This window comes from Oreochromis niloticus, linkage group LG18 (assembly GCF_001858045.2).
Source record: "Oreochromis niloticus isolate F11D_XX linkage group LG18, O_niloticus_UMD_NMBU, whole genome shotgun sequence".
In the NCBI taxonomy this organism is placed as follows: domain Eukaryota; kingdom Metazoa; phylum Chordata; class Actinopteri; order Cichliformes; family Cichlidae; genus Oreochromis; species Oreochromis niloticus.
The window spans coordinates 24,370,039-24,397,960 of NC_031982.2; the positions used below are offsets into that span (position 1 = coordinate 24,370,039).

The 27,922-nt window shown below is 40.1% G+C and overlaps 1 protein-coding gene across 9 annotated transcripts in view; it reads left to right on the forward strand.

The window, feature by feature from the left end:
- The window catches only part of LOC100690029 (protein tyrosine phosphatase receptor type M), a 162,306-nt gene that overhangs the window by 27,864 nt on the left and 106,520 nt on the right, over positions 1-27,922 (forward strand). For all 9 annotated transcript variants that reach the window (XM_019348275.1, XM_019348274.1, XM_019348278.2 and 6 more), the window contains exons 2-4: positions 9,471-9,593; positions 22,095-22,369; positions 27,182-27,260. In XM_019348275.1, the coding sequence (XP_019203820.1) occupies positions 9,471-9,593; positions 22,095-22,369; positions 27,182-27,260 (477 nt within the window). The remainder of the gene's footprint in view (positions 1-9,470; positions 9,594-22,094; positions 22,370-27,181; positions 27,261-27,922) is intronic.

Consider the following 27,922-nt stretch of genomic DNA (forward strand, 5'->3'; position numbering starts at 1 on the left):
TTTCTGTACTTCGGACTAATGCTCGCAATCATTCATGGTATGGTCGCTAAATTGTAATATTCTCCTGAATGGTACAAGACAGAGGGCGGTCAAGATTGGAAGACCAAACTCTCCCAAAGGAACACTCTGCAGGAGCTCGAGATTCATCTAAAACATTAAAGGCTGCTCTACGCTCTGTGATGTGCGAGGTTTTGATAGGACACTTAAATCAGAAAATAGGTCACGAGCAGTCATACAATAATTGGATTTAAAAATTAATAATATTAATGAGACTGGGGGAATTCCTTTGTTTCCTTGACTTATTCATACCACTTGACTGTCTGAACTGATAACAAACCAGCTGAAAATACCTTATTCTGTTGCTCACTGCATAGAGGCTTTGTTATCGTGTTAACAGTAGTTTAACAAGTGTGCATGGTATTTTTATTTTGATGTGTTTTAAGCTATTTTTAAGCTACTATACACAATATATACTGTAGTATGTAGGCTTTTCCCATTATTTATAACCTCTGTGATTATTTATTTGGGGTGTTTATACACTTAAAATAACCTATAATAAGTTTAATACTAGGAATACAGGTAATACAGTAATTCAAATAAAATGCTGATGGTTGGCCCTGGAGAAAACGGGGGATCATCTGGCAAGTAGAAAAACATTTCTGGGTACCATTGGTTGGTTACTAATCTTGCAAAGTGGAGTTTATGTAATATTTTCTTATTCTGGGATAAAAAAAATGCCTATTTACTTTCTTGTCGATACATGGACGAGAAGACCAACATAATGGAAAATGATGCTACTCCCAGTAGACAGTTATCTTGGCGTAAAACGGCTCTGTCCAAGGAAACAAAATGCACCTGCCACTTCTAAAGTTACTAATCAATACAGTGCGTCCATTGTAGGTTGTTCTCTCTATTCCCAGTTTTCATGTTAAGCTAAGCTATTTGGTTTCTTGTTGCAGCTTCATATGCAGGAGATGTATGTAGTATTGATCTTTTCCTCTTACACTCAGGCTCCTTTCCACCATTGTATTTATACAATGACTATTTCTTTAAGTGGATTGGTCATGGTATATTCCCAGCCTCATGCGATCTTACATAAATATGATTTGTACAAGTTATAAACAGCAAACTACACAAATTTTGCAATATTTTGGTAGATAACCTGAGCTGAATTTAAAGTGAAATTGCCCATGATGAAATTATGTGACCTGGCATGAATGAAATCCAACACATTTAACAAGGCTTCGCTGCATTTGGCTACAACTTTCGGCTTATGTGATTATCTTTGACTTGGTGCCTTATTTGAAACAATCTTCCTGCCAATATCGTTGTGATCATGGGCAGCATTTTCACACAGTGGAAACCAGCTGTACTGTCATGTAAACTCAGGTGCTTGATATATTGTTAGGTGCTTCATATAGGAGAGAAATGTCATGGTAACTGCTGTTGGTGATCTCTATTCGTCTAATTATCTGCATTGTTTTAAATGTCATGTCTGTAAGAACTCAGACTGTAGTTAAACAGAGTAAGACGTGTTTCCTCCCACTTGTTTTGAGATCCACACTAACTAGAATGTAAGCCCTCCTGTTGCCAAGCACAACAAGAACAAGGTGGATGCTTTGAAAGCTGGCCTGATATTGGCTCCCCCCTTGACCCAGGAGGATTAAGCTGGACCGTGAGTCTTTCCTTTCAGGTGCCTGATTTATGGGGCTTCAGTAGAGAGACAAAGGGTCTGAATGTGTTTGAAGTGAAGTGTGAGTGAAAAAATAAGATGGCACTTTGAAAAAGCTCCCTCTGGGATTTAAATCTCCTCAGCCACACCTGTCAAGGCAGAGCTCAGATCCTCACCGTAACCTTTCACCTGGGCAGGCATCAGCTTTCCACCTGTGCGCCACCTGCGTACATGCTGATCAGGGGTTCGGAGCATGACGTGGGATTAAACACGCCGCGTATGGCGTGATTGACGATATGTCACGACACAGAGCAAAGACATGATATTTCATCAAGCTGATAAGTCTGCCTGAATGCACAAGCATTGCCTCGTGGCCTAGATTTTCCCTCCTTCTCAAGAGGGATTGATTCAACCTTTCTTTTATTCTTCTACATTTTCTAATTAGCTTTAGTGATTTCCTAATTCTTTGACATTCAACCTTGAATTATTCCCTCCTCTACACATAAAAACAAGCATTTGTTCCAGTTCTGGAAAACTAACAAAGCATGTTAATGTTCTTGTTTATTCCATGATCAAACATAATCATTCTCTCCTCTGGAGGAAATTTCCCTTTGGGCTAATTTCTGGCATTGTTACTTGCATGTTTGACAAATTAGACTCAGGGAAACTCTGTGAGAACAGAAAGAAAGCTACTGATACTGACATTAGCATTTCATCCTCTTTGTTGCACTATTCAGGCAGAATTCAAAGGTTTGTTGACTTAGCAGGTTTTGGGAGGATTGAAGGGGTTCGGTGTAAAGGGTCATCCACTGTGGGATAGGGGTGTTTTATATTGCAGCGAGCCAAGGGGTTTTTAACACTGAACACAGACTAGGATTTTATTCCTTTTCTCCTCCGAAGGGTCTCTTTTTCGCTATAAACCAAGGAGAATTTACCTCTTATACTATCCCCATTGATTGAAGCTCAGACCAGTGGTCCATCACACCTGGATCAAATGTGAAACCAAGCTGGAGGAAGTTTTAATTTCCAGTCTTACAGTACTGAGCCAAAACCGTGTGGCGAATCAATGCAGAGGGTTAATTCCACTTTAAACCTTCTTCACAAGTTGATTCTGCAGCAGCGGATACACATCGACAATGGCAAAGCATTCAGACAGAGCAGCATGTTTCTTTGTTTCCTTTTTTTTTATCCACGATATCTGAGAAATAAAGTCTTAGCATTTTTCACAGCTTCTCATCACCCACGATGTTGCTTCTCTGTGGTTTGAACCAGCGCAACAAATATAAACAGTGATTTTAATAAAGCGCCTTTTATGCTCTGTCACCGTATCATTTCAGGGAGCATGTTGAACACCAGAAAATGGGGAGCCAAACAAGCCTATTTCCCCCTCTCATTCAGTGCATCAACAGGCATTAAGCAGGATAGGAAACAGCCTATTTCTCACTCTGTCTCAGGAGGGCTGAGGCACTGAGACAGACTGTAGTTCTCTCGGTTTTGGAAGCAAAAATGAGGATGCTGGGAACAATTGGAAGAGAAGCCATTGTTAACTTGTTGTCGGAGTTGGAATGAAGCCACACTCGGTGTAAAATAAATACCATGCGCAGCAGGTACTTGTCTTCTTCCAGAATTGATTGAATCTGATACTAAATATTTGTGGGCTTTTTTGCTATCTCTTAACTTCTCAAGTTAACCTTACCAGAAGTTTTCAGGGAGGCTATCTGTGATTCAGATTTCAATTTAGGGAAGAAAAAAAGGCGTAATGTTTGGTGTTATCACCACAGGGTACTTCCATGCAGACAGACCTGAAGTCCTCATTTTTATTACTTAGGGGAAAATGACAATAAGGATCTGCCATGTCTCTGAGTTAGAATCCATATTCATCTTAATTGGTGCCTGGCAGGTTATACAGAATGGAGATGGATTTGAAGTCATTTACTGGAAGTTCTTGACAGGCGCAGTGGAAGGGAACGTCAAGCCCTGTGCTGGCATGCAGCTTGAAAATCATCTGTCAAAATTTAGCATATCTAAGGAGAAGGCTGCCTGTCATCTTCAATGTACATCTATCTGCACACAAGGGTGGATTTGATCAGGAACTATGTTGTACCCCTGATGTAAAGCACATTCATCAAGTTGATATTTGGTTGACAAGGAGAAAAAAAATTGCAGAAAAGCCAAAGAAGGTTTTTATAATGAGAGCCTTTTGAACTAAACATAGTGCCAAAGATTTATTTTTAAATAATGAATTTCTGAATGGTATTTTCAAAGTAAAATGTTCATAGCTTGTCTTAATCAGGACAACGAAAAACACAAAGTTTTGTTCGTTCGCAGTAGATGTGGGTTGTCGGTTTTGTTTTGCAAAACATCGCTGACAAGCACATTGGCTTCTTCGGGCAGATTATCAGTGGAAAATCTACACTCCAACTTCTTTATTTCCCCCCCAAATCAATGTGGTGAACAGCGAGACGTGATTGATAATGATATTGAGATTGATTGTCTAAATCCCTTCCCACACTTCAAAGTCCCCAAACAGATAGTATATATACATGCAATTCAGTGCAGAGATAGAACTTGGCAGGAGCTGCCAATAGATAAGTGAAATAGGCCTTTTCACTCTGGCCCTATCAGTCTCTAAGGGGTTTAGCAGCAGGATTCTGAAGCTCTAAACTGGCCGTGGTGGAGGAAGATAGTCGACATTGGTTTTAAATTACCCAAGATTGCCTTCTGGTTTCAGTCTGCGGGGATGCCAGCAGACAAGATGTTTGTTAAAACAAGTGCAGACATTCAGGCAGATTGGGGCGAAGGGCAGACCTGTGATTTCCTGGCATGGCAGAACAGGTTGGAAAGCTGGTAATTGCAGAATTGGCAGAGGGGCTAAGAAGGTCTTGCGGCAATGATATCTGCCACTGGGACTGGACTGGTGGTGTTGCTGGAAAAGGGGTCGCTATCCTCTCTGGGAGGATATTGTGTTTGATGAATTAGATCATAATGGCACAATTGGCAATGTGCTTGCTTTGCAACATGGCATATGTAAGTCTAGATTACAGAGTAGAAATTTGTTAATATACAGTCCTGCTAAAAACTTATCAAACAGAAGTAAAATCCACAAAAATAACTTTAAAGGAAAATCAGAATAAACAGACTACAAAAAGTTTTGATCTTGCAAACAAACATATGTAGCATAACAGAAGAACGCCGTGTACAGCCTCACTGTGGAGCTGTATTCAAAAAATATATATTTTTGTAAGTATTTAATGCTTTACCACAGATGTACTTTCTCAGTATTGCATTATCACCCTCGCAGACCCTCCCACACTCCTTCGCCTGCAATCACAGCAATGTGCGCACAGTGCTTCAGTACAGTACTAAACTTACATACACACACACAGAGCTTTTAATGCTGAAAGTTTACTTTTGTTACAGGTGCACTAACAAAAGGCCTTTTAAGTCTGACTTGAAAATCTTTAGGAGAAATTGGCTCTAGCATTGAGGGGTTGAGGTATTGATTCTGGCCTCTGGCTCAGTCCAGGAAAAGATGGATAGATTTCTTTGAAATGCACTCTGCGTGAGAATATAAAGACTATTGTGTGTTCTCACTCAGGAATAAATTGTTTCATGACATATCTAGGGCCACCTTTTTTAGCTTCAAGCTGCCTGCTTCTCTTGAAAGGGGAATGTTGACAGGGTGGAGCACATTCATCTGTACTCCCAGACTACGCACACCTCATAGAAGCTTTTATTGAAAGTTAAATCTCCTTCAGAGAGTTGGCAGCCTCTCGTTGGGATATCTATTTCAGCAGCTGTCGAGGCTGATTATATGGGGGTTGTGCCACACACTGGCAGCAATATAAACCTCCTACAGAGAGAAGAACTATTATGATGCTATTGACTGATGCATTCATCTGCATGAATGTGTTACAATATGTTGACTCAGAAGCACTTGCTTGTATTGATGACATTCAACATGTGCTCTGTGATTTTTATTTTTTTATTATTTATTTATGGCACCAACAGTGGTCAAGCCACATATTCAAGAAAGCTTATGAAGCCTTGTAAAGACGAGATGCTTTGTTTACATCAGCAAAGAACAGTCTCACAGCACGTCAATAACAACTTGTAGGCATTATAGGAGACTTCCCAATACTGAATATGATACCAATTGCCTTGTGCAGCAATTAAAACAATTCACATTGATTTATTGCTTGTTCACACCCTGTTACCCTGTACTAATGACACCCTGAAATTGTCAATGAAAAAGCAGTGTAGGTTATTTCCACTCGCTCTTTTCAAATATCAAATCCAGATACCATTAATCAGGAAACATGGCTGCAGAGACTGTATTACCCCTTTTACATTCTTATTTACCATTATATTTGTAATTTATTCTTAAACTATAGTCATTTTAATTGTTATTGTATAAACTTTTTACGTCACATGCTGCTAAAAATGGCAGATTACCATCCTTGTGTGAATGGCTTATTTCATCCACCTGCAAATGTATGCCACTGAAAGTTTGGGGTGTTTAATGGCTTTTTGTATTCAAATTAAATGGGCAACATGAGAATCATTAATGGAACTGTTAATGATGTCTTTTGAAGAGGATGAAGTTTCAAACAGTCCTTACCCCCCGCCCCTCGTTCTGCTGATTTATCATTAAACACAGTGGCATTTACAAAAAAATAAAATAAACCCATTAGAATTGAATTAGAAATGGGTTTCTACTTACTGCATATTCTTTTAAATGGCCTTTTTCTTCTTCAGTGTTCGAAATCCTCGCTCCTCTCCCACTGACTCGGAATATATTTTTCTCCTAGTCAGTGCCATCGATTTGAATATCAAACACCAATAAAAGCCACCTCTTTGATTTGTTTGAGCTCCATCATGCTGTGAGAAGAAGGTGGGTGGCACAAAGTGAAGGATCTTGGAACTATTGAGTCAAAATATTGATGGAACGGAGCCAGTCCCTGTGACGCTGAAGCCAAAGAATCATGTTAATCATGTTATGTTCTCCAAGTTACATCTTGGCAACGCAGGCATTTTTATTTATTTAGAGTGCAAGTTGAGTGAGCAATGGAGTACATGCTCTTTTCCAGCACCGCCTTCAAACGCCTAGAGTTTTGCAGTGTCGCTGGTCGTGGACGACCACAGCTTTTTATCAGTTACTGAACAGCTTTAAGCGAGCCGATGCAGGTTAATAGCTTTGCTTAAGAGCGTACTGATAATGATTTTTAGTATTGCTCACCAAGATTCTCAGCTAGTCATTTCAGCCACCTGTTACTGATGCTTCACAGTAAAACCCTCTGAGGTCTAAATTATCATTCATGAGCAGTAACTTTAACAAAAAGGATTTCATTTTCTTTTTCTTGTTGGATGAAATTGAAATAGCTTTTGATTTATCAGTTTTCTTTTTGAGCCAAGACTTGGGATCAATATTCAAAAGCCACTGATCACATATTGTGTTGGCAAAGGGTTACAGGTCAGAACAATTATAAGTACATGTTTATTGGCTTTGCACATTGAACAATAAAAGTACAGGAGTGTAAAATCACAAATTAAGGTTTTATTTTTAATTTGTATTTTTTTTTTTTATTCTTATTATTTCAGCAAAATAAGCAATCGCAGCAGAAGCTAATGCAATCATGCACGGTAACAGTAAATTGTATAAATCGTGCGATGACAACAAACATCAACATGTTCAGCTATACTTACTTTTGGTCTGTCATCAGGGCAAGCAAAGGTTTTGTGAGTAACATTAGTGGCTCTGCTTCACATCCCTGTGAGAACGGTCTTCTATTTTATGTCATTGTGTTTCATCTTTTGAGAGAAGTACCTGCTGTTTGCTTATTGAATGCATGACTAATGTTTGAAGAGCAACTTCTAAAGTTTAAAATGAAATTCATTTGCATCAGAATATTGTTTTTAAAGCTAAATTGGCCTGTGACTGCACATTCAACAACAAACTTGTCAGAGTAAACTATGGTCATATCACTCACTTTATTCTTAGCAAACAGCCGCCCACTTGGCTACATATCTAGTTTAAACAGACCAAAATAGTAATATCTCTTGGACTTGTTGCCTTCCTGTAAAATTCAAATAACCTTAGCTTAATTCTGGTTTGATGTTTTAACTCATGAACAGTATTTAGTTAGTCAGACATGATAAAGAATATTGTCTTGACTGTCACCTCTTAGCGGCTCTCAAACTTTGTAAAATGCTAATGTCTTTCCAAAGTCCTTGTAAGCAAGTCTTGCTGTCTTTGTAACATCCACAATTCATAGAACCGTAGTTATATCTGTAACCCTTGTTCAGTGGTCACGTTGACACAGGTATAGATTCATATGTGAAATCTAATTAAAACCACAAAATTGGGTTTAAAAAGCTTGTCTTATAATTTAACCAGGCAAACACAATGTTTCTCAACACTAGCCCATTTGTGTCAGGCATTTGCAAATAATGCTTGCAGCAGGTCCAACAACACAGTTGGCTTGAGGTTTCCTGGTTCAGCTCTTGTAAAGCAGATCATTAGGTCTGCTAGATTTCTTTCTCCAGTCTCATCATAGAGGTACATCCTAGTGAACCGGTACCTTAAATAAGGCCTGTGTCTCTTATTAACAAGGGAATGAATTTCTGGGCAAGCTCTCAAAATGCCTCAACAATTTTTATTTTTTTTTATTACCTGTGATACTTTGGCAGTCTCTTCCTTTTCTTGTCCGCCCCCTCATAAAAACAGACAAAGCAACAAATATATCATCAGCTGTTGCCCTGTGGAGCTAGGTATTAATTATCCTGTGTTCTCCTCATTTGGCCACTCATTTGCACATGTACTGTAAATGTCACCAGAGAAATAAATGGGAAAACAAAAGCCCCAGCTCGTAGCCTTTATGCAGCAGAATGTCAGAGGGAGCTTGTAAGAGATGAGATATTGGTTTTGGCCTAGCATAGATTCTGGCTCAAAGGACATTCCCAGAGGCAATAAAATTTGTATGTAATCCATGTTTAGAAACTTATTAACAGTGTGCCAGCAAACATTCTCAGATTTGCCATTTGGATTCATTTCTGGTGAGGAGCGGTATATAATGTGCTGTACATCTGTTATCAACAGAGACCTAATGTAATCATCTGAAGCGGCGCTGTGTAATTTCTTTGCTGTCTCTGAAAATGACGAAACGTGGTTTTAAAATAGTCTTTCCAGTTCACGTTTTTGACTCTTTCCAGCCAAATATTGTTTAGGCTTTTTTTTTTTGCAGATTTATGAGTGGGTTGAAAAGCACTTTTGGAGGGAGGCAGCTCAACTCTCACTTCTTTGTGTGGCCTTTAAGGTGCGAGGAATAAAGGGGTATTTGTATTCATCGATCACACGCCAAGCCTGGGTGAAGCCTGGCCCTAATGGTTGCTTGCTGTCATTTTGCAAGCAGCTTGTAAAAAGGATTAGAGTGGCTTTGTGGAGTAAGAGCGCATGAACAGCAAAGTTCTGCGGTCGGCAAGGAAAATGAATCAATTTATCCCTGATGGTGGTGTAGTTTGGAAACATAATGCCTAACGATGATGGAGTTTGGACACTTCATACTTGTCATTGTGAAATTGGACTGCCGTGTTGCTAATGATGGTAATGTATGTTGTGCCTCGCCTACAACAGCAATCCTTCACTCTGTCTCACTTAAATGCATCTCATTGTCTGGCATATTACATTATGAATACCGCTGACAAAAAATAGGCGACTTTAATTTATATATTCATTCATTTGAGCAGGAAGTTAATGGAAAACTTGAATAACCATATAAATTTCTTCCTTTTGTCACAGGCGATTGTACTTTTGAGAAGCCACTGGCGGCATGTGGATACAGCCAAGGCCGAGATGATGACCTCGACTGGGAGCAGGTCAATACCAGAGAGAAGTCTCCATCAGATCCATGGATGCCCTCAGGTAAGGACCTAGCTCAGTGAAGGAAAGAAATTATTCTGTCATCATACTGAGAATACTTCATTGTGATAGGTTGGCCATTTGACCCAGTTTTATTTCAGTAGCAGTCTTCTGCAAAAATGTTTACATAAAGGGATTCAAATGGACAACGTGTGGTTGAGAAATGGTATTGGAGTCCAGGTGAAGTGAAAATTTGGCCCTTGGTGATTGATGTGAAACCATTTGAAGTCGAGCTCCAAGACATTACTTGTATTAAGGAGGCAAGCTATATTCACCTAAATAGACCTAAATAGATACACAGATGATGCCACTAATTTAATGGTATACAGTGGACCCTCGCTATATCACGGGTCACTTTTCACGGCCTCGCTGTTTCGCAGATTTATTTTATTTATTTATTTTTAAGAGCGCGTTGTTCTGCGTCCTGATCGGCTGATTGGCATTTTCAGTCAATCTCGTGCCGTGTCTCCTGTACAGTACAGAATGCATTCAGCCTGTCAAATTTACATAAATCTTCTCTAGCAGAAGACAACAAACACAACAGTGTCGGCGTCAAAGTATTATAAGGCGCATTAAGCAAAACAAAACAGTCACAAGTCAAACTTTACTCATTCTTCTTGCTTCCTCCACATCGTACCATCGATTCATTAATGTTGAATTCTCTGGCAGCTGCTCTATTCCCATGTTCTGGACCTGAAAACAGGGTTTGATCTTTGATTTCATTCTATAATACTGGACTTATTTTTCTACGAAGGTTTGAACTTTGAGAGTGTTTAAACAAGAGAGAAAAGTGTCAAAATGTCGATGCCTGTCTGAGAAAAGTGTATAAAGTGTGTAGTGAGGGGTTTTACAGCCTTAAAACCTCTATAATAACTGTAAAAAATAAAGTTAACTACTTCGCAGATTTCACCTATCGCGGGTTATTTTTAGAACGTAACTCCCGCAATAAAAGAGGGAACACTGTATCTTCAAAAATGTATCATGGACAACAATCAGAAAACCACATTGTGTAGATCGTGCTGTCAAAATAACACTGAATGCTGGGAGTACTGGGTTTGACCTGGGCAGTGGGGCAGTCTCCCCATGGGGCGTTTGGGGGCTTACACAGGATTTATATTTGTTTGTTAAAAAGGTACATCGGAACTGCAAATCCTACTGAAACCGAAAGTATACAAGTTATACTGAAAGTATAATTTGTAAATGTAACTACACGTCGTGTCAAAGCATCCCTCAACTTCTGTGACTGGTCTGTTCAGTCCTTTTGCCAAGTATCCTTGGCAATTTTACGCAGTGTGGTGTTGGGGTGGAGAGTGGCCACTGTCTTATGAGGGGTGCTCGTCTGCAACAGTGTTTCGATGGATGGTTTCGTCTCAAAGCGACAAACTCATGAATGCCAGAATCCAAGTTTTCCAAACGAAGCCCTGCATTATAACAAAATGATCACATCGCCTGTTAGCGGTTTTAATGTAGTGGCTGGTTGGTGTATGTGAGCAGGTACTACTCTTTAATTTTGTAAGCATTTGCAGAGAAAACAATATTTCAGCATTCCTCGCTCGTATTCCCACACCATGCCCTTAAGTTTTATTGATGTGGGATGTTGATGCATCTTGTTTCCACAACAATCCTGATGCACAGGATCTTTGGGACAGGCACATGAACTAAAACAAAAGCAACATTTGATATCAGCGCACTCTGATCCATGTTAATTGAAGAAGTCTATCTGTCGGCAACATATTGAAGTTCATTAAAGTGCTTTCCCTGCGTTTTGTGTCTGTTGCACACAATTTGTCTCTTTAATGTTCCATTGATTGCTTTTCATTTGATTTGAAATGCAGACATATCACCGCCACTGAGCAGAAGGCACCTAAAGAGTTAGACTAATGGAATGATGCTTGCTTTCTTTCTTTCTTTCTTTTTTCATCTTCTAACAAAGGTAGCATTGCAAACTAATGGATATTGTTTTCCTCCTCCTGACGCCTGATCTCACCAAGGCTGCATCACAGATAGATTGCACTGGGCCCCCCAGTGACAGAAGGGGAATTAATTAGCAGGTCCTCACTAATTTTAAGCAGCTAGTGCCCAGACCTGTTTGTGTGTATATCAGGATGCTGTGTGCTGAACTGCCCCAGAGAAATTACTTTCCATAGAAGGGAAGTCTCTCCTTTTTTCCATCGCAATTGATTAATGTCGTGACACGTGGAGGCTGGGCAAAGGTTACAGTGAAAGCCTTGACCTACAAATTAACACCTCGCACATGATCTAAATTTAACATACCTGATTGAAATCCCATGTCTGGTTAAGCGGTGTCCCTGATTGTGCCTCCTAGTCTGAGTACACTTCAGACAGGCTTGTTTTCTATCTATGCGTCTTGAACTGGGCCTAATTAACAGGTTGCAGCTCTTTCTCCATTTCACAGTGTGAGCACTCAACCTGCTGCGCAAAATTGTAATCTCTCCTCTTTGACCACACTGAAAGGGATGTGAAATGTAGTGTGCTTGACAGATGAAATTGTTTTACGGCTACTAGAGTGGGGGTTGATGGGTAAAAATGCATTTAGGTGAAAGCCACACTGGTGGAAAAGCTATCTCACCTCTGATTGCTGCCTTACTCTCAACTTGCACTTATGAATCTTCACAAAACGACCTTATCATGCTCGGAGAGAAGATTGTTATCCTACCTGGTGTGCCAGGATGGAAATGGAATTGAAGTAGCAGAGAACTGAAGGCATTACCACCTCGGTACCTTTTTAAAATTTGTTGGTAGCCACAAACGGTCCAATCAGAGGTGTTGTCACTACCAATGCATGATTTAAATGATGCTTAACTGCTTCTGGTTTACTTTAGTTTTCCAAGAAAATTGATTTCTTTTGAGGTTTAAACTCCAGTGACACTGTCCTCTGTCATTTTTAATATTATTGTTTAGTTGCCCACATTAGACTTGAAATTAATATTTAACTTTTCATTCACTGGATTATCAGATTTTATTTTTTTATTTTATAGTGTACTGCAGTTTGTTTGGGGGGGGTTCAAACATTGGACTTGTTCATCAGCCAGTATCCTCAAAAGTTAAAATATTAGTGATATCCAGTGGTAATCTAAGAGGGCAAGAAATGGAAACAAAAGGAATATATATTAGTGCTGTCAGTGTTAATCTCATTTAAATGACGTTAACGCCATAACCGCATTAACGCGGCAAATCTCCGTTAGCGGTTAGCAGCCCCCCTCCTGTGTGTGGGGCTGCACGGTGCTAACCACGCTAACGTGTTGACGGAGATTTTCCGTGTTAATGCGTTAATGTCATTTTAACGAGGTTAACGCTGACAGCACAAACAATATTTTGTCATAGCTGCTGTGCACAGATTAATCCAAAAATTCAAGCCACATTTTGTGCCTGAAGCATAAAAAAGATGCCCTTTAGCATTATATGGTTTTGTTGTCCTGTATGGACTACCACATTTGTAGCTGTAACTGTGAATATCACTAAAATAGCTTGATATTAAAAGCCTGACTAGGCATGAGTTGTTTTGTTGAGGTTAATAACACTCAGAACTAAAAGCTGCACACTCCTCTATTATGTGCCTGCAAAAATTTGCACTAAAGAATCAATAGGAGACATTGTGGATGAAGGTGCTGAGGCACTGTGGTTTAGTGTTTAGGCTTTACTCAAGAGAAGCACTCAGCGGAGTTTGATGTCAGCCTGCTGTAGACTCTCCTTCCTCTTACTGCAATCAAAGACCAAACTGGCCCATTTCCATGCCTGCATGTAAATAAGTACCACAACTGAAAAGTGAAATGAAATGCAACAAGAAAAACAAACTCTCTGGTTACTGAAGAAGAGACAAACATTGCTCTAAACTCTTGGTTGTTTATGATGGTCTGCGCCTTACCTAATTGCTATGTCTGGATGGAGAGACGCCTTGTTTATCCCACCATGCAGCTCTGATTGCATGCCTTGGCTCCTTTTAGTATGGTTCAGCCCAGTTTTGAGGCTCTGTATGTCTGCTTGGGCAATCCTCAGTGTGTTCCTCTCCCAAGGCAAGTGGCTGAACCCCCGGCACAACTGTCACAGTCTGCCCTGCTATTACAACAAGCCTCATCTGTCCTGAGCAATTAAAAATAAATACAAAAATAAAATAATCTCACAGAGTACTCATTCAGCTTTGGAGAATGCGAATGGATACACTTCTGTCATATTTGGGCTTGAATTGGCTTGAACAGAATCTTTAAAGAAAATAGTTGCACTTGAATAAAAGACACTTGTGATGATTTTTTTTTCTCTCGGAGGAATGACTGAAGCTGTGGAAGTTTCTGGTAGGATGTCCAGATTCTATTAAGCTGTTTTTTGGGGGGGGTTTTGTAAATCTTAGCTAGTTAGAGACTGTGTCTTCTCTGCTGGTGTCCTGGATGTTGCCAGTAGTAGCTGCTGCTCTGTTTCTCCCCTGAGACTCATTCTGGGGAATAATAGCAAGAGGAAGAGAAAGAAGGTCCTCTAACTGAGATTAATTAGGGTTTTTGTATTCTACTAGGAACAATAGCACATGGAGCTCCAGCTAAATGACTTATTGTGTTATTCTTAACGTCTGCTCTAAATATGTTGCGGAGAAAAATTGAATGTTTTTTTTGTCTCACTGTTGCACAGGGTCTTTGTTTTGATAGCACATCCTTGGTTGATAATGACACCTGGACAATGGCGAAGGATTGGCAGAATGAGGTGCTTCACAGGGTGACAATTTGCTTTCAGGCAATACAGTTTACTCTTAAACACGGAAGAGTTTGCCTATTGCATATAGATAAAGACAGATCGTTTTAAAACGGCAAACTCTTCACCTTCTTGATCACATTGCAATACGGAGGTAATGAACTGACCCTCCGTCTTATCTAGAAAACAAGTGTTGGTTGTCATGCCGAATGTGCTGTCCAAATGAAAGCGGGGGGGGGGAAAAGGCTAAGCACTTAAATTATGAGCAGCGAGAACACCCGCTGACTGAAGGGCATCAGAAATTTAATCAGAATGTAAATCACATCAGCAAAAGATGGGATTTGCTGTTATGAAGGGAAGGGCATCATATTGTGAACATAAGCCAGTTGCTTTTGAGCCTTTCACAACTATGTGTTAAAATCACACCTTGCACACCACCAATGGCAAGGTTAGGTTAAGCTTAAGGAGAAGCGCCATTATGATTAGGGAACAGAGCAGAAAGTCTGATCAATTTGTGAATTAATTCCCAGGCATGAGAGACTAGCATTTTCAATTTAGCATGTTTGTGGGGTTAAGAAGTGTCCTGTGGTCTCAGCAAATTACCGATTTGGATGAGCAAGGTTAAGAAATCATGATGGAGGACATATTTACATATAGTATCTTTTCTGTATCTTAAGTGATCATAACGTGAACAATTAAGGCTAATTATAGGCGAGTCATGTGTAAAGTTTCTGTTGTGGAATGGGTTTGTAACAGGCAAATGGGCCCATTACATGACCCATTTCTTGGAATGGATTGGCAATCGAGCGTACTGCATTTTAAGACGACATATTAAGCCATTAAGAATTCTTTTTGATTGGCATGCAGCAACAAAGGATGCTGCCAGGGAACATAATAAGGGTCAGTTGTTCCACCTGACTAAAGTGACGGGGCTGAAACGTGTTCCGCATGATGGATGGTTCTGGGTGAATCGGTTTGACTCCGTCAAAGAGACCTGCCAGGTCCTTCATATGGAGAGCCCAAGCTTATTCTGTGTTATTTTATCAGGCTCCTTTCATGTTTCAAAGGACACAGGGAAAGTTCTGGAAAATTGAGTGGAGGCCACGGCTGTTCACATTAACAGCCTAACCCTCACAGCGAGAGCATTTTTGATTGGTAGCAGACAGTGAGAATAGCCCTGTCTTCATTGACATTTCCAAAGCGGCCGCCGTTCTTTTCTGCGGTGGTGACCTCTGTGAATTTTATTAGCAAATGAGACCTGGAGGGTTTGGGTTTAAAGAGCGCCCCTTCATTCTGATTTCCCCCACATAATGATTTTCACAGGGTTCAGGACCTGAATGGAAGAGAAATAATGAGCACTACTCATTATTGCAAATTATATCGCCTGCTCAAACCATTACTCAACTCATAATTAATCTCAATACCATCAACCTATAGACTTTGATGATTAGAATTAGACAGTAGCGTATTTGTGGGAACTAATTTATATAGGACGGCATAAAAAAAGACTTTCCTATCTTTTTAAGAAAATAAATCACTTCTTAAAGTAAAACAGCCATTCCAGCTGCTGTCTTAGGGTCTGTCGCTGCACTTTGTGTTGTTCTGTGTCTTGGTTAGTTTGTTGTTAAGGAAAATTAAGGAAATTCATCTTTTGGGGGTTTCCATAAGAGGAAATACTCTGTAATAATTCTGTAGTCTAGTCGATGCATACATTACTATTAAATTAAACTATTCAAACATTTTCTTTATTTATTATTAGGCCCTTCTCCTAGCAGAAGGAACTTTTCTTCCCATATGGATGGACGTGAGCTGTGGCCAACTCCTAACTGCTCTGCCAGCTGAGTGAGCTGTCAGGGCAAAGGATTAAACTAATGGAAGCCTTCCCTGGAGTATGTCCATGGTTCTCGCTGTATGGCTCATAATACCATTAAACCACTAAGTCTGTTATTTTGGATTACTTAATGTCCAGCTGAACTTGAGCATTTGTGAGTTTACGCTCGCTGGAAAAGCCTGTACTCCAGTAGAAATCATGTATTAGATTGCATAGAACTTCACTGACCAGCTACCCAACGTCCAAAGCTGCAGACTCATAATGATTTGTTTTCCGCTTTTTGTTTCACTCTCAGAGAAAATAACCCATGAACTAAGTGATTTAAAGGAGCCAATTAAAAAGTTCTTAATGTCCTTAATCAAAACAGACAACTGACTAATGAGAGAAATCTATGGAAACTGGTCAAAGAGATCGATCGAGCCCCAACCGATTCTGAACGATTTTCGTGACACCTTCTAATTAATGGCCTCTACCAACAAATTGTCTCATAATCAATGTTAGAATATGTATGAGATGCATTGTGTGATGTATGTTTTTAAATGGAGCAGGCTCTACTCAGTCAGTGTCCTTGTTAATAAATGTTCAAAATATTCCAGAATAATGAAAGTCACACATTTCAATTTCAGCAGTGTGTCCTTCATTTCCAAGGAACAGCAACATGAATGTATGTGGCATCTGCAGCAGGAACACTTCATCTTCTTCTCATTCATTTTTCACACCAGTCTCCATGTTCTCCACGTGCAGCCATCATTGTAATGGAAGGTGAAGGTGGCCTACATTGGAATAATAATAAATCTGTTCCTCTGAATACCTTAGACAATAGGCGAGCCCTGGCCTTTACAGAGTTACAGAGATGGGCTTAGTGTGCCGAGAGCCCTCTATTTTTTAATTGGTCCTGAACACACCATTGTTAAGGTACAAGAGATGGAGAAAGAGGGGGAGAGAGAGAGAAAACACTCTTGTGCATCACTAGCACATTAGCACAGCACTAGCGCAGTGTCATTATAATTTGCTCTTACTGGCTTACTGGCTAATTATCTTGTCATGGTGCAGCAGGTCCTGCAGAGTATGTGGTCATTAAGCTCAAATGACAATCAGTGTTCTCCTGTCATCTTCTTCACCTCTCGGAGACGCTGACAATGGCAGTACAAAGAAGTGGCACGCTGTCACTTGAAATGCAGTATCTTTACATTGCCTGGCGGTCAGTAACGAGGAAAGGGAAAAGTTTTCTCCTTGTTGTGTTTGGGTTCACTGGCTCAAATCTACACAATTTGTGAGTCTCAAATTTGGTAACAGACATTGCACAGCCTCATGGCTGGAAGACATTTCATCATATGCATTTATATTACTATCACTTTGATATTTACGGCTACTGTATTAAGCATAATTAAACAAGAAGTGAGTTCTTACACGTGGCGCCCATTAATATTAATATTTCATGAACTAGTAAAGAAATGCTGCTTGAGGGATCAGATATTTTCATCTTTAATTACTAACAAAGAGAAGTGCAGTGCATAAATCTCCAGTGCAACACTGTCACAACGTGGCTGTTTGAAATGAATAGTAAACAGTCTGTTTTAATCATAGAGAAAAGCACTGGTGCCAGGATCTTTTGTCTTTGGAACATGAGCTACAACTGAACAATTCATCAACTGATTATTAGTGCTGGTTCGCATGACACCGAGGGTTGCTGATGCCTCAAAGAAAAAATGTTGTGGGCACCTGAGCAGATGGCTGGTTGTTATTAAAGAGACCTTACAGCCCTTTTATAGAGGCACCTGATTGTTGTTTGAGAGGCTGGGAAAAAAAGTGTCTCAAAGTCGACTTAACTCCTGCCCTTCTTCTTGTACTTTACACAACTTCCTGCTTAGCCCCAGAAATAATCACCCTCAGCACTTGAATCACAGATAAACTAAAAGTGAATAATACATTAAAAGCTCTGGAAAAAACATAGCAGCATGCTGTTCACAGTAGAGGGTCAAAACAGGGTGATCATGCTGTGCAGGAAAATCTACACATAACATAGGAAAGACGCAATCACAACTAGCTGGTCGACGCTTTATAAAGCGCATTATATTAGAGCTCAAAACTGAAAAAATATTATCACAGACCTCGTGTGATCCAAACTTTAGTGCTACCATAAAGAAACTTATAAAAGAGCTGGTGTAATCTTTTTTTTTCTTTAAGCTACACTTTATTTCTAAAAGTATTCACACAACCCATTCTTAATCCGTAGTGTTTAACATGATGTCAGCCTGCTATTTGCATCTATAAAAGGCTCCAACTCCTCTGGGAACGCTTTCCACAAAGCTTAGGAGTGTGATTTGGGGAAATTTTTGATCATTCTTCCAGAAGCACGTTTATGACGTCAGACACTGATCTTGGATGAGAACGCCTGGCTCACAGTGTCTGCTCGAATTCATCCCAAAGGTCTTATGTCAGGTTGAGACCAGGATTCTTCCACACCAAACTCGCTCATCCCTGTCTTTCTGGACCTTTGTGCACTGGTGCGCAATCAATGTTTTAACAGGATGGGGCCTTCCCCAAACTGTTCCCAAACCCAGAGTCATCTATCAGATTTCTAGATCAGCGGTCCCAAATCCCCAGGCCATAGACCGGTACCAGTCCATGAGTTGTTTGGTGCCGGGCCACGAGAGTTGAGGCTCCGGTGTGAAATTGATGGTTTTCAGGGTTTTTATCATTATTTTTTTTTTTATCATTTTTATCATTAACTCTGCTTCCCTGGGTGTTTTTTTTCCGTGTGTTATGAATAAATCTTTTTAAAAAATTTGTTGTATCTATCCGTGACACCTTAAAGGCCGGTCTGTGAAAACATTGTCGGACATAAACCGGTCCCTGGTGCAAAAAAGGTTGGGGACTGCTGTTCTAGATGGAGAAGTGTGATTCGTCACTCCACTGCTCTAGAGTCCAGCGCCGGCATGCTCTAGATAATACCGTTATAATACCGCTAACAAGTAGCAAGGAAATTTCATGACTGCAGTTGTTGAACAAGTACAGCGCTGGAATTCGCTCCTGATAGCGACCAATCGACCAATCCAGCAAACATCTGCCCGCCTATGTGCTTGATTTTACACAGCTGTGGCCATGGAAGTAACTGGAACTCCTAAATTCAGTGATTTGGATGGATGGGTAAATACTTTTGGCAATAATGTGTATCTGCAAGTACAGTCACAAAAGCTTTCTAAATTATTCACTGTAGCTCAAGTTTCATAGTGCTAAAACTCTTTAGCCTACCTCACAGAAACATTGACAACCAAAACTGAAACTTACCAGTACAGAAACACTTATTTTTCGAATGCAGTACATTTTCTGGGTCAAACAGAATCAGCATTTTCTGTATTCATTCTTAGATGGGAACACTAGCACGTGCAAGCGTTCATCATAGCACTGTATTGTTTCAGTGGTTTATTTTTATAGCTCACTGATTTGTGGTAGATGAATTAATGATATAGACCCCTCCCCCCCCCCCATAATCCTCCTGATAAGCGCCAAACATGTTAAGATCATTTAAAACAGCAACTGCCTGCACCTGACGACAAACAAAGCTGATCAGGCTGACTTGGTGTCATCACAACTCGCTGCTCCTCCTCCTCCTCCTCTTCTGCTCCCTCTCCTCTTGTTTCATTGTGTAAACATGACAGAACCCCCACTCATTATCTGAAGCTGGAGACAGATGGAATTGGTGAGCGTTACAAGTGCAGCACAACAAGACGAGTGGGCAAGCTCGAGTCATCGATGGAACAAATAGGGTTTTGTGAGAGGCTGTTTGGCTGACACACTCGGGGGCCATGCCTGCTGATTTAGTTTGACATTATTCACCCTTTTTAACATCATATCTGAGCAGATCCCCACATGTTAAATTTAATGACGAAGAATCGCATTCACCACAGCTCTGCCTTGCATACAGCAAGCGTTTTGCTTACAGGTTGCTTGTCTCTCCTCGAAGCAAAAAGTGCCTTCGAGTCATTAGCACACTACCCAAAAATGGATTTTAACATAAACTGAAGCTTTCTTTTGGCTGTGTCTCAAATGCTGTTACGATTTGTGCCATCTCATTACCAAGCCAAGCTAAATAAGATGATGACAAATAGAATGTGTTCTGCATCCCCTTGAAAGTTTGCCAATATAATAATTCTCACTTGTGTTTTATTGGCAAGAGGGTAGAGAATTAGATTAACCTTTGATATTGAACCAAAGTGATAAAATCTAAATGGGGCTTTCTTGGCAAATAGATTTCAGCTTATTGATTTCTCATCATTTCCCGTCTCTCTGTCATTGAGGAAAAACATTCCTCTCAAACATCCAGTATTTTTTTAGGGATTAGTCTTTCTATGTCTTTGTATTTTGATGAATGGTAATTATAAGAGTGTTTCTATCAATCTAAAGATGAGAGCATTTTCTCATCAAAGGTCACACGCTAAAATTGTCGCTGCTAATAGGAAAGCACTCAAAACAGCCATTTATCTGTTCTCTACATTCCTTTATAAGATTGTTCCTTTCATTTCATTTATTAACCGTAGTGACTGCTGCAGCTCATGACCTGATTGCTAGTTATAGTTTTATTGTCTTGGAAAGCTTTGTTTTGTTTATAACTACACACCCCAACAGCTCTAAGTTGTCGCCACGCAATTAACAGGGACTTAATTAGTCGATCAAATCTGCTGCAACATCGTCCCAAGCCTTGCGAAGCACCTCTTACATGTAGCCTGGCTGTCAAATGAAAACTTCAGAGGAAATAATTATTATGGCAAAGCGCACACCAAGAAATCAGACACTGGTCTGACGCTGTCTTCATTCTTAGACTTTGTGAACATTATATGCAGTAGAAATCTGACTTAATGTGTAACAGGATTAATAATTAAGGGCTACATAAAATTTCTTATAGTACATCCATTAGTTGTTGCTTTGTTTGACTTTGGACCAAAGAAACAGACCAGATTTTTTGGCTAATGATGATATATCACAAGTATTAATTAAAAAAAGACTTTTCCTTTTGGAAACTTTTGGAATTTATCATTACATTTCAGTTGAAAGACATTACAAGCCGCTCAATCAAGTGTACCTACCCACTATTGGGTCTGATCTCCTTTTGCTTTCAGCGCTATCTTGATTCTTCATGCCACAGATTCAAAAAAACTGCTGCTCTCTAGATTTTTTTTTTTTTTTTTTCAGACCATTCTCTGTAAAACCCTAGCGATGGTTGTGTTTTGTGTGTTCTGAAATATTCTGGTCAGCCTGTCAGTAACCATGCCACATTCAAAGCCCCGGGATGCTGAAAGCCTTGATCACTTTTAGTTGTTCACCTTTAGCTAATGGTTTTAACTGCTACCTGTTGTTTTAACCAATATTTTCTAGCTTTGTGTTTCTAATTCTAGATGGCTATTTCAGCTGTTTACCCAAACAGTTCTATTTGTTTATCCATACTTTTGGTTAATAATGTCAAATGCTTCTGCATAGTTTTGGAAAACACATTAGCTTAACTCTTAACTCTGTTAGTGAGCTAGTTTAACCTTTCTTTACTTTTTAACTTATACACTACTTTAAGTTATTATGCTTGCTTTCTATATTCTGCAGCTTATTCATTACGTTTAATTAGTTACACCTTCTATGCTAATAATATATAACTATATTCTGTGCTATCATTGTAGGGTGTTTACCTTACACTATAAAGCACCTCGAGGCGACTATTGTGACTTGTAGCTATGTGACTAAACTTGGATTGCTCAACAGTTCTCACAGTAATGTTTCTCTAATCTTAATATGAATTATTTATTTAATCTAAGTTTTTAAGTTAATCTCTGCAAACGCTGCAGTACTGACTTTGTACCCCTGTTTACATGACTCTAGGATTGTGTAAAAAAAAAAACAAAAATCATTTATTTGACCATGTTTCTACTGGTATTTTGTATAAAAACCTTCTTAACCCATGATTACACTTCTTGCTCATGTTGCAGGGTCAACCTTTATGATGGTGAACACGTCAGGACGCTTCGCAGGACAGAAGGCCCTGCTGCTGACACCCCAGCTGAAGGAGAACGACACACACTGCGTCATCTTCCACTACTATATAGGAGGCAGAGACAACAGCCATCCTGGCCACTTAAATGTCTATATCAAAGAAAACAATAGTCCGATGGGGATGCCTGTTTGGAACGTGTCAGGTCCAGCTTCTCGCTCTTGGGGACAGGTGGAGTTGGCTATCAGCACCTACTGGCCCAACTTCTACCAGGTGAGGACATGCGGCTGAAAGCAAGTCATCTTTTGCATAATGTCTCGTTGCAAAACTAGGTTTCTCATTGTAAGGAGCCTTTGTAGTTAAGCCAAAGTCATTAATGCCCTTTTTCTGGGTGGAGCAGGACAAACCATTATTTGAGATGGTCTAAACAATTGCACAAAAGCTCATTCAAAACACCTAAGATTATTGATTTCAGCGGCTAGCTCGGTATCCATGGTAATCTGTTCTCTCTCTGTTCCATCTGAGCCTGCTCTCTTTTTCCAATTCTGAAAACTCATTTTCACTTACCAATGCACATGACTGCTGGCCGGGGCAAGGTGATTTCACACTTGCCTGGCTATTAGTCTTCGCCGGGCTTGTTCCACGAGTCCACCAAATGTTAATTGATGCAGAGAGACCCCTTAACCTCCCAATGGGAGATGGTCTCTTGGTGAATTATTTCATTATGGCCTGGCAGAGCTAGTCCACAGTGGAGCAGAGGGGAGTCCTCCTGCTTGCTCATTGTAGCCACTCTGATAACTTGGTTAACAAGGGACACCGCTGGGCTTCTCACTGCTGCATGCAGTATAGAAGGTTTAATGAGAGGCACACGGAGAAACGAAAGAAGAGGGGAAAGGCAACAGTTGAGCAGAACAGAATGTGCTGCCATTACCAGTAATAGTCACTGTTCACTGTTGGCAGGATGTTGACTTTTGTGACATAATAAAGCAAAGCCTGCCTGGTTAAATGTTTTCAGTTTGGCTCAAGACATGTAAAGACTAAAAGAGTCTGCCTCAGAAGCACAGCTTGTTGTGTTTGCATTTAGTCTGCTTGCAGACCTTTTTAAGTACCAAGTTAGAGCTTCAGAAAGTTCAGACACTTTGACATTAACTGCTGCTTCTTTCTGACAAACGAACCGCAATTTCAATGACAGCTGAACCCTTTGACGTGCGTGGTTACGTTTCAGTAAATTTCTGCATCTAAGGTGAGCGGTTAGACCCGAGATTACTCATTTTGTTTTCCGGTGTGTCGAGGGAAATTTCCAACATCTGTTGCCTTTCAAGCCCAGCTTTGTTTCTAATTGTTCCAAGACTGACAACGTGGTCAAATGTGAGGATGCTAATGATCTCAGCAACAGTCAAGAAAGGAGACCAGTGCTTGAAGTTGTCACTAATTAACAACATGGTGCTAATTATAGGTATCTTTAATTGCATGGTAACCTACGCAATTGTCAAAGGGAAGCCACCTGATACTTGGAAATTATTTTTTAATTACCAGTAAGGCTTGAGCATTTCAGCTTTTGATAATTACTCCTGTCAGGCTATCCCTAAATCTTTAATTGACATTGTCATTTATTTCCAGAACTGCTGATCATTGTGCAAAACAATATAATTTTCACTAATCTGGAAGCTATGTGTGTCATGCATGTGCTATTTAAATACTTTGTGCATAAGATTACAACCTATGATTTATCCTAAAAAACAAAAGGAGTGAAAAACAGAAATGTGGTTATTTATCTTGATTTTTAATACAGCAGAGTCCACGGCAGAGCTAATCGATTCTGCTGTAATGCTGTACTTAGCCAAGCCCCTTAGGGATGACCCATGTGGCGATGTAGGCATTGAACACTGGGTTCACTGTCTGTACCTCTGACAAATGAGAATGGTGAACTTTCCTGTGATATCAACAGCTTCGTCCCATGCGAACATTTTCACTCTGTGGGTCAGGCCCAATTATGCACTGCACTATTATTGATGTTGGAATCAATTATATCACAGCTATTAGGCAGCCTGACTGATGTCTGTTGCACAAACAAAGGATTTCAATTAGAGTGTGGGGGCCAGTTCATTTGTCTGGTGGCGATATATAGAGTGGTTGGCCTTTTAATTTCCTTTAAATTAGTCTGTAATGAGGCCATAATTGGCACCCAAGACACTCACTTTCATATTTCATGAGACAAAAAAAGAAATTTATAATTAGACAGCCTTATCTGAAGGCATCCTGCCTCCCAGATGACAATGGTAACTATCTCCGCCTCCACATTCCTAGGCTACAAAGAGAATCTCGGAGATAAATCTGTGTGGCACTAGCAGGACATAAGTTTCTGGGTGACGCCACACATGGAACACGACCAATAATGTATGAGTTTCACCGGAAGATTCAAGCTTGTATTTAGGGAATCGTGGCACGCTAAACATGTGTAGCTGTAGCACATGTGGTGTAATGGGTCTCTGCACCACACCCTGAGTTTGGGAAGGGACTGGCATTCTGTTTCCCTTTTTATCACGCTGCAGACCGTAGACTGCATAACTCTGACATTCTGCAAGGACACACCCTCTGACAGGGCTTTGGACCATTTGTTTTGCAGGAGATCTTGACCCTTAAAATAGGGTTACTCTAGTCCCACACAGCACAGTTGCACTTGATTTTCAAGTTTGTCTTGTCAGAGATGGAAACTTGTCAACTAAATAACACTCACCACAGAGCAAATGTTACAGGCAACTGTCCCTCCTCGTGGAAGAGATGACACTTTAATTTTGTACTGACGTGATGATTTGCTCACATTTCTTTTTTATGTAATCCAATTCTTGTGGCAACTTCTGTAAATTTAACATCCAAGGAAACTTGAGACTACCAGCTGTTTATAGTAGAGATGGCACGATACCACTTTTTTTATGTCCGATACCGATATCATAAATTTGGATTTCTGCCGATACCGATATGAATCCGATATAGTGGGTTTTTTTATCAATAAAACTGTTTGGTTTTTTTAATATCTTGCTGCATTTTGTATAAGTTCATACTCAAGTTTAAATAAACAACAACACTAAAACTATTCTGTTATACCTGTATGTAAAAAAACATACACTGCACCCAAAATATTTCATAGTTCAGCAACACTGATCAATCTAATAAACTTAAACCTGCTCCATCCTTCCTATTCTGGTATTTTAAAGAGTACTTAGCAGAAATATTAAGCAACCTAACTAATAGGGTTGCAAACTCCCAGCAAAAAAAAATAGGGAACCACCCCCCACCCTCCACCTGATGATGCTTAATCGACGTAATCAACTTTAATTTGATGCAGTGGGGGGGGGGGGGGGAATGCACAGAAATAAATTATTTTTCAAAGATTATTATCTTTCTTCAACAGAATTGCAGACTGCACAGATGGCATCTTCCCAAAGGAAAAAGTACTATAGCTTACTAGGGTATATAGACTTAACAGTTACTGTATACAGTAATGGACTTCTATACATTTTACATCAGATTAAAACTTTGGGTGTAAGATTCAGATAATTATTTATTAAAAGCTAGACATTTTAAATGAGAATAAGAAAGAAAAGTATGTCTTTGTGCCCCCTTTTCCCTGTTCATGCCCTATCGGCCCCCCTGGCTAAACTTTGCTAGATCCGCCCCTGCACAGTTACCAGCCGTCAGCTACATAGAAAAGGATCCTGGTGTAGAAAGTAATATTAAATAAATTCTAACAACAGCTTATCAAGCTTAAACGTGCTGCTGTTGTTCAGCTGCTGGTTTCCTCTTTCTGGTGCAAAGTGTGCCAAAAACAAAGAAGAGAGACGGACTCGCGACAGAAAAGCCGATCAGCTGATCATTGATCAGTTTTAATGATTGAAGTAGCAACAGGAGAGGGAGGGAGAGGCAGTCGCTCCATATATCGGTTGTTAAGCTTAACATGGGAATGCTTTACAAACATTCAGAGATGAACTTACACACTTGCTTTACTTCTCTCTGGGATAACTTCCTCGGAGATGAAATGCTGGTTTGGTAGCGAGGCTACAAATACACACAGCCGCTCTATCACGTGATGCTCCGACGTGCTACGGTTATGAGCCGAGTTACGCCGTGTCGCAAGTTTTGTGAGGTGCTTTTTTGATATTTAATGGATCGGATTATGTTTTTTATTTCTCTCCGATATCCGATCCAGTAATTTAGGTCAGTATCGGACCGATACCAATACGTAATATCGGATCGGTCCATCTCTAGTTTATAGGTCTGTGTTTTGCCTACTTCAAATCTTAGCTTAGAGTCACTGCCTTGCACAAACTGTCAAATACAAATGGGTTAGAGTAGTTTGTACTAAAGATTTACATGCAGGAACCTCCTGGGAAGGGAAATACCATAGTGTGTGACCAAGCTGTGCAGGTTAAAGAGCAAAACAAATAGTGGAATATCTTCCTAATAATGATGAAAACGTCTAATATTTGTATCCTACTTTGCTAAAATCAAATTAATATTAACACTAACTCCATTATAAATTTAGCATACAGTTGCACTAATGACTTTACAGTGTAATCAGTTAAATCAAGATGGGTTTTAACTGTTTTCTCTGTTAAAGACAACCTTTTTCCACTAGAAGAGGGAAACTTTAAGGGTGGCGCCCACCTTTGCGGAGTCCCTTTCCTGATCTAAACCTGAAGATCTGTAATGTGGAAATTGTCACGGTGAAAGCAGTACCTTGGCGGCTAATATCAAATGATCAGTTACATGTAAGCGAGGGGTGAACTTTAGCTAAATTGAGTTTTAAGCATCGCTCTGATGTTTGGACTCTCAGCCCTCACACTCTGTTTCGTCAAGGCTCAAACTTAATTTAACACTTGCATGTCATAACACCTATCAGCTGTGACATACTGAGGAAATAATGTCAGTGGCCTGCAGCTGTGTCACCAGCTGCAGTCCGGTTATGGAGCAGGGGACATTAGCAAGAGCTGGACTTCTTTATGCGCACAGACAGCCTCACTCAGGTGTCATTTGAAGATGTGGTCATTTGTCATCGGTGTTATAACTCTCCTTTCTCTTCCTCAGATTGTGTTTGAAGCCGTAACCTCAGGGCAGCGAGGTTTGCTGGCCATCAAAGACGTTGTGGTCCAGGGCCACCAGTGCAGTAAGTCCTTTTTTCCGTCACCATAAAAGAATATCATCAAACAGTCATTGTCCTTTCCATGACACCCTCCCAAATACCTGTGTCGCTGTTCTATTCAGGGCCTGCCAGTCAAACAAAAGGCCTTCAAAGAATATTCTACAGTCAATCCAAGTGCGAGTCTCCCTCCTCCTAGCTCCCTTAAGATTTATGAGCACACAGTTGACAAGCAGAAGTGTGCTCAGGATATAATCTTGGAGTAGCGCTGTTAAATCTATCCTTTGAGAGATGGTAGAAATAGTCAAAAAAGCGGGATGAGAAACAAATCCTATCATGCATTATGCTGCTTCTTGTGTTTGGATTCCACTATTTTTTTCCCCTCCCTTAAGGATATTCAGTAAAGTATCTCGTCAACATCTGTTCAGAATTCTGCTATCCCTCGCTGAATATAAGCAGAAGCACTTCAGAGTGCACTACAGATGTAATGAACGAGTAATCACTCGCATATTTAGAATCTTTCGGCTTCTGCTTTTTGGATAGGCTGCTGCTGTGGGAGCAGAAGCAAGAAGCCTCTTCAGTATTCTTCAGGTCTATTCTTTTCTGTGCTGAGAGCCGTATTAGTCCATATGGCGCTCCACATTCTAAAATCTAAATCAATACCACAAGGGTTTTCATCAATTGATTTA